Source organism: Pholis gunnellus (assembly GCF_910591455.1).
Source record: "Pholis gunnellus genome assembly, chromosome: 11".
NCBI lineage: Eukaryota > Metazoa > Chordata > Actinopteri > Perciformes > Pholidae > Pholis > Pholis gunnellus.
The window spans coordinates 11899745-11907788 of record NC_136538.1 but is presented as its reverse complement, the minus strand read 5'-3'; the positions used below and the strand labels follow the sequence as shown (position 1 = coordinate 11907788).

The 8044-nt window shown below is 39.6% G+C and overlaps 1 protein-coding gene across 1 annotated transcript in view; it reads right to left on the bottom strand.

The window, feature by feature from the left end:
- Positions 1-449: 449 nt before the first annotated feature.
- Positions 450-8044, bottom strand: part of khdrbs2 (KH domain containing, RNA binding, signal transduction associated 2) — a gene marked incomplete at both ends in the record, with an annotated part of 50567 nt that continues 42972 nt past the window's right edge. The window contains 3 exons of the mRNA XM_079169036.1: positions 450-544; positions 2039-2097; positions 2841-2923. Of these exons, the coding sequence (XP_079025162.1) occupies positions 450-544; positions 2039-2097; positions 2841-2923 (237 nt within the window). The remainder of the gene's footprint in view (positions 545-2038; positions 2098-2840; positions 2924-8044) is intronic.

Here is an 8044-nt window from a genome sequence, read left to right as displayed (position 1 = left end):
CAAAAATATTGTACAGGTGTTGGCTAATAAACCTTGATAATCACTGCATTAAAGGCAATGAAATTAAAGTAATTTGTCAACATCCGAGTCATAACTTAGATGAGAAAATCTGCAGTTTAATGTCAAAACTATGAAAAAAAGCTACCGTCATTTTTTGGGATGGACAGAGGTGGAACGAAGGACATTTAAACAACCAATTCTAAGAAAAATCTTCCCGTGCATGGATGAATATGGATGAATGTTTATTTTCATTCCCTTTCTAAATTTTAAATAAAGGACTCTATCCTCAATGAATACATAATTGGTTAAGTTTGTAGATTTATGGGGTTCGCTTTTATTTCAATTTCTAAAGGAGACAAACGAAAAAAAGATGTTACAACATTTTATGAGGAATTAAAAAAAATATATATCAAAAGTTTAAAATTGGAGGTCACATATCTGGAGCACCTTCAGTATCTACCATAGGGATGTTTTCTGTAGCCCCCTCTTGTCAGCCGTAAAACTGGGGCTTTGAGGCTGGGACGGGTAGTCGCCCACTCCTCCTCTGCAAAGACAGTTAAACACACATTGTGGGAAGCTGCTGCATCCACCGTGCTGCCACAAAGTCAAACTGTGAGCTGGGGTATCGTATACTTTCCTCTCACAACCCATTTAACCAGAGACAAGAAAATTCAAGCGAGTAAATTCTATCCCAGGTACTTTAGAGGCTTCTCTCCACGGAAAATTAATTTCATAAGCACTTTGCCCTCTGTTGGACCAATACCGAGATCTGACAGTCAGCAGCGCCTTCCTCGGAGCCAAATTACATAAACACGGCCACCTCTGCTGCATGGCACATTGCACTGCTTCCAAATAAGAAAGTGTTTATGGAGCAGAAAATCAAATCATTGCCCCCTTGGTTTTTGGTTTGGTCCGACCTCAACACCCTGGTGCACAATTCATTGTGCTGAAAATGAATGAGCCTGCAAACCCGCTGTGGCAACCGGCTTATCGCCGCTGTCATGTGACAACCTTGTAACGCCACTTGTGGTCATTTATTTTAACATTTTAGTTTAAATGGAAGCTTTTAGTTTTGATCAACCTTTTGAGGACATTTACATACTCTTTTGCTTCTCTGACAGCAGTGTTGTGTGCACAGCAGAGGTTACTAAGCCAATAGTAACAGCTTTTCTGGAGGAAGCCCATGAGGGCACATATCCAAAAGGCAAAACACTTTTTTTTACAGCGGGCATCGGTTAGCCCCCCTGAGCTTCCACTGGCACATTTACTGTTTGAGTCCAATGCAGCTTGTAGCCAGGAAGGTAGGAGGGGTGATGCATGCAGGAGCGGCCCCCTCGGTGACAATGGTTTGAAGTGGGCTGGAACCGCGAGGCGTTTTCCTTTGTTTCTCTGCTTCACAACATCTTTTAAATATCAGTGCAGCAGCAGTCCGGATTGTGTGGCAGAGACTTGGAATGAATTGAAATAAGGTCCAAGGATGTTTCTTAAAAAGTCTGTTTTTAAAATCATACATTGTGTCAACGGATGTGACGAATTACATTCAACAATAGCGTCAAATTACTGTTGCTTTTGTGAAATATTACCGGCTTGTTGTCGGGGATAGCACTGGAAAGCTGACTAGTTGTTATCACACATTGAATGTGTTGCAGATATTGCTTTAGTGACTATACTGATGCGAATAGATATTGTACAACCTAATGCTGGACTCTCCTAACAGTCATGATCAAATAACCTACCAATTTATTATTTTTTCAATTATCTGACTAATTGTTTGGTCAGAAAATCATGAAAAATCACAATCACAATTTACTAAAGCACACAGTCCCAAAGATGTTCAATTAACGATGATACAAAACTTATCAAATAACCAACTAACTGTTTAAGCTCTAATTGTGTGATGATGAGCGTTTTCCTTTTGCTACGTTAGAAGTAGAGAACGAGAAGGGGCGACTCGTGAAAAAGAGTGTGACGCGTATTTGGATCGATGTTCAACTCACAAAAACAAAGTTCTGCTTCGTCCAAAATAAGCAGTACTTACCATAGTTGTTGTAGGATTCATCACTGGTTCCATGTCTATATTCATAATATTCTGAAATGCTAAATAGACAGAATAACATCAGTCAAAATGTATTTTTGTAAAATGAGGAAAGATGGTGAAATGTTTTGTTTATTTTGGCATTATTCTATATCATCTACAAATACCGTCTTTAAAAACAGATCACAAATCTATATATTTTTTAGATATATATATAAGGCTACGTTATTTCCTGAAACAGCTGGGCACCTTAGGTTTTAGCAAACATTCCTCAAACGGGTATAAATCGTGCATTTGTTGGGGACTATTTTTACACATTTGGTGCTCCAGTGAGAATTTACATCAGCAGGGCAGTGTAAGTGGGATTAACTACAGTGCTAATGTTGCTCACTGATGTGTTTTTAATAGTTGTTGGATGACAGTGGAGCTCTATGGTGCAGAGGACTAAGATACATCAGATTTTGGATGGACAGATGACACTGGTTTTGTCTCATTGGTTGTGTTCTTTCTGAGTTGTTGACAATAACAAACATAAATATCACCAGGCTTATCCTTTATCAAATTATAGGTACAAGGTGCTAATTTATGGTTCAGATTTAATGTTCTGTGTAAACAAAGTAAGTCAAGTGGAGGTCTTAATGTCCTATTAATGAACATATGTCATGCTGAAACGTACAGCTGGTCACAGTGGACCTTTCACAGGCTGTATTGTAAGTAAACATAGACAGATGGTGATAGGAAAAAAACCTGCTTTGTTGTTTATCCACGATGTGTGTGTGTGTGTGTGTGTGTGTGTAAACGTCACCTCTTTGACGGATTGCTGTAGTTATCCTCATAGGTTTCGTAACTCTCGTCATCATATTCCCCACCATACCCATCATCGTAGCCCTGTGAGAAAACACGCAGTTTGCATTAAAGTCTCCTCACCTCTATCCGCTCTAACTGGTTAGAGGTGAATATAAAAACAATCAATACCGAGCTCCTCAGGCAAAGTCCATTACTTTGTGTCCATAATAAGAGAGGAAACAGGGGGAAACAAAATCATGTCTAACAAAGAATATTGATTAAGGCTTGCAGGAGAGCATCTCTCACTAGTGGAGCCTAATAGACACCTTCTGAGTCTTAAACAGCAATATGGATCTCAACTGTTGATAAGAAGCTACTCGAGAAACAAACACAAAAAGCCAGCGAGTAACTGCACACGTGTTCAATAACAGTAAAAACTTTCTGAATGTGTGTCTCTCCTCCAACATTGCCTCCTCTTTGCATTGGTTACCACAGCTGTGCAGCTGTGAAACAGGTACAACGTATACAGCGTATTACACTTGTTTGTATATCTCCAACAAACACATAGCACTGTTGTTCTCCCCAGACACAGAAGAAAGATCCTCTGTTGTGTTCGATGGGGACACTGAGACAGTATCAGTATTGATACAAACTAATGTAAGTAAGTAATGGCAATAAGCTGTCAACATGTATGTTTTTTTTGTCTGCAGTTTAAATCCTGTTGCAAATATCGGTGTTGAGCCTCAGACTGTTTTTTTCCGCCCCAGTAATCCGGTTAATGAGTGTTTACATCTACAGGGGACTCAACCAAGTTATGCAAGTAACCTGGTTTTGGAACAATTCAAGTAAACATTGATAATTGTGGCATGTACACAACTCACTCCTTTCACTTCGGAGTTCTTCCACCTGCATAAATGTTCACATATTCGATTCCGGATCAGCAGCTCTTTCCTACTTATTAGACGCTGAAGTTGCTGCTCCTTTTCATATTTATTTTATTACTGGTGGACTTGATGGTATAAAAACCACTGGGGACAGGTTGGACATGTTCCTCTCACTTTTCAAAATCCCATTTTGGTCCACGTCACTTTTACAGTTTCAGTTGATTTACTCCTGACGTCTCTTTAAACAGGCCGATATCTTTTGACTGTCCTGCTGCCAAAACCCAGATCAGGAGAGGAGTTGATATGCTTTCAATTATGGCTGTGCACTCACAGCAATTAAGTTTTATGAGCAGGAGCGAGTGCTTCTGGGCGTTAATGCCCTGGCAGGAGTTTTTTATTAAACTAAAAAAATAATTGATCCTATGTTTGTTTATTTATAGTTGGTACACTCCTAAAAGTATTCTGGAATTGAAGATAAATCAAAGATACGGCACTAAAGGACACATGCCCCTTGAGCATTATTCACCATAAACTATTCATCATCAGGACTCTACCAAGGAAACTAGACATTGTTATTGGTCAGTACAACAATAAGGCAGCAGTTTACATGACATGACTAATTTATATCCAATTTTCATACTGCAACCAGCACAATAACCACTTTCATAAGAATTAGTTATTTGCTAGATTTAGGTCGATAGATGTGGAAAATAGCAAAGACCGCTGAGTTCATTCGGTCCGCACCACTTCTTAAACCAAACCTACGCTCTTTTGTGGACTGATCTGTCTGAAAAAAGCACTCCTTATAATATTCCGATAAATAGTTTATTCATGACAGCAGGGATTATCAATCTCAGCGGACCAGAGGTGCTCGTGAACAGCTTAACCTGAATAAGACCTTAACTGGAGCAAGGCCAACGTGTAGCTATAGTCTGCTCTTGTAATTGATGGATCTTGCTCATTGAAAGATATTTAGTGGAATTTGAAGTGCGTACGTTTCTTTTTCATCATGATCTAATCTCTTCTAATCCTTTCCAAGCTTGCTATTTGAAATCAAGCTCCACCGTGATGCATACAAGTGCTCACTTTCTTTTAGCGATCGATTATATTTTAAATCGGCAGAATGAAATGTGTTGAAACTGCAATGAAGCTGGATTATGCCAGACGTGGTTTCAACAGCGTATTATTTCTGTCTGCCTGTAACAATAGTGTAATACCATTTTTCTGTTGATGTGGCTGGTTTTGGTAATGTTTGTAACACCAGAGCAGACACATCAGTGTGAAGGACACAAAGGAAATTACATTCAAGGCACTTGAACACACTCTCCCTCTCCTCTCCTTTCGGGTAATGCTGAATCCAACAGCTCTGGTTCCTGTGTGGCTTTATTTGTGCGAACATGAATTTGACTAAATTAAAGTTAGGGATTATGTCAGGGATTAAGTTGTTCAGGGGATCCAATACTTCTCATTTTCTTGCATGAGTCCTTCTCTACAAAGAGAGAGTCAGAGACCTGCGTATCTCAGTAATTGACTGTTTTGTCAGCAATCCCATATGACAAGTCGCTCCACACTGGACTGTGAATGTAAAGCGATCAGTGGATTCATTTCAGGCAAATTAATTCTAAAAATAAACCTTCAGTCATGGTAAAGAATTACAGGACTAAAAAGTAATATAAGACTTGAGTTCTTTACAGTATTTTTTTTTACCTATGTCCTGTAACAATACACATGCTTCCTTTAGACGTAAAAATATATGTTTTCTGGTGTTCTTAGTACATTAGATATGAAAAAAGTGACCTCCCGTCCTGTCACATGATCCGGCCAAAATCACAACATGGCCTCTCACAAGCAATAGAGAAGCGCTATGATTTACAGACACACAGGATTTACGAAGAGGGGAAGAAACAATACAAATACCTTTTTAAAGTAGTTTTGATGCAGTTTGGTCACTGAGTTATTAATAGTGTGATGTACGTATTAGACTATCCAGGAGGTATACAGCGAGTTGTATTTTGCAATATGTATCGTATCGCAATATATGGTGATATATTGTACATATCGATATCGTGAGGTGCTTGCCAATATGCTTGCGTGACTTTTGTAGCAGCACTTTTGGTTTTGCATCTTTTTCTTGGTTTATTTTTTGAAAATTATACTTCAAATGAACTATTATGTAGATGTGTAGAAATGCGTGACGACTAATTAGAGTGGTGACATTTGTGATGCCACCCGAGCTATCCCGATGACAACCCGACATCTATGTGCTGAGGAAGACAATGAAGCTGGAGCACATGCATGACGGGTTCTAGATGACAGGATTTATATCAACAACACAATGTGTAAATACAAGCTGTGACTATTTTCTGTTTTATTTACTGGTTGAATTGTCTAACAGGGACAGCACAGATAAGCAATGTTAGGGAGAAGCGAAGCAGTGCAACACATTTTCTGTATAATGAAACCTTAATTCAGCGTCAGTTCAAAGACAACAACGTTCATCACACCCTGATTTATCTCTCTGCTGACCTCAGTATGAGTTTGACCAACAACACAGACAACAAGGTGCTGGGTGTAAATAGTCCGGCTACTAATTAATGAGGCTGAAGTCCTCGAGTTTGACTCTCATCTGTAAGAACAATTAACACCGGTCCTTTTTCAACAAGGCAGAGGAAATAAATCAAATGTTAACATAAGGGTGGAGAGTCCTCGCTCAGTGTAATTAGGACAGCGAGAACCTAAAGGCCCTTAGCACTGTGCTTCATTATCAATTGACAACCTGTATGTCCCCTGACAGTGACTGATCTTCTTAGGGAGCTGCCTGTGAATGCCTCTGCACACAGCAGAATGGGGAGGAAAATGAGATTTGCAGCCTTTTGTCTCAGTGAATAGATGCTGCTCTTCACTGCTTACCTGCAAATTCAATCAGCGTGAGCCTTTTGTTGTCGGCTACACGCATGTGAGTTTACTTTTGAATACATTTTCTCAACTCGTGTCGTGTTTAAATTTGAGAAAAGGGCACGGGTAATAATTGAGATTGATCTTGTATCTTTCAAGAATAGTGAATTAAACAAAATCATATTTGTCACAGTGGCTCAACAGAGGCTCAAGAACAGACAAGTACTTCTCAGTCTTCAGATGTCAAATATTGTAGTTCTTGGTGGGCTTCAGTCCCTGATAACACTATTACGCATTCTACCAGAGATGTTCTTCTATTAAATAATCGAGTGGAAGTGTGTGTCACACATCTATTTTAATAAACAGGAGAGTTCTGCACGGACAATTTCCATAATTAATCTAACAAATGTGAACTCAGCAGTGTATCTGAACCCATTGTTATAAAGCAATTACAGCAGATGTGCATAAAGGTGGCCTGAGAAACTGCTCTCATTCAAGATATATACAGAAATCTCACGCATCTTTTATGTTCACGAAATAGATGATATGGGGAGAATTTTTCCCCCATTTCAAAAGGGTGTCCTTTTGCTTTTTCCACAGTAGATAGATTAGATTTTTTTCTTCAAAGCCTCCCAAAGCTCTGTGTTTAATCACATTATGGCATTTCCCGCACTGCCTCGGTATGGTTGCAGGGCTCAGGTTTAAAAACCAAGCTATGCGTTTCAATTTTTACCAGCAATTTGTACAATTCATGGTCTTGCTGTCAGGGACAGAATCCTGCATCACTCTCCAGATTCCTCTCTTCTATCATCTGCTCCGACATTAAAAGATAAGCTTTGATCCAGATGGGATTTGATCTTTAACATTAAACTGGGGCCATGGTCCCAGTCGATACAAAATGCCATCAATCACATCTTTAATCTCCTTCTGCTCTCCCTTTGCACTTTTCTCACAGAGGAACTTATACTGATTACAGTGAAATGTCTCACTGCGCTCAACGCTCAGAGGGGACCAGAAAGCACTCTGGGATGCTTTCACGTTCAGAAGAACAGTTGTGCTGCTGTGGTATAGAGTTTACATATAGTCTACAGAGCACCACATTGTTGGGTCTCTGTCTAGAACACTCCCACACTTTAGAGGATTCTGGGCGAGGTGTGTTAGCTGCAGCTCTGGGGGAATGCACGCCTTGAACGGGCGCAGCCATTCTTGCGACTTGCCGATGCAGCTTATGCAAATTGATGCATTTGTGTAATGGATGACATCGATTGTGTCGACGAATCGGCCCTGCCGTACTATGAAGCTCTATGGCACGGAGGAATAAGATAAATCAGGCTTTGGCAACACAGACGATACTTTTTAGTGTTAGTTTATTGTTTGTTTTTGTTTTTTCAATGGGATTTGTTGACAACACACAGGTAAAATACCTACAGCTTTATCTTTTATC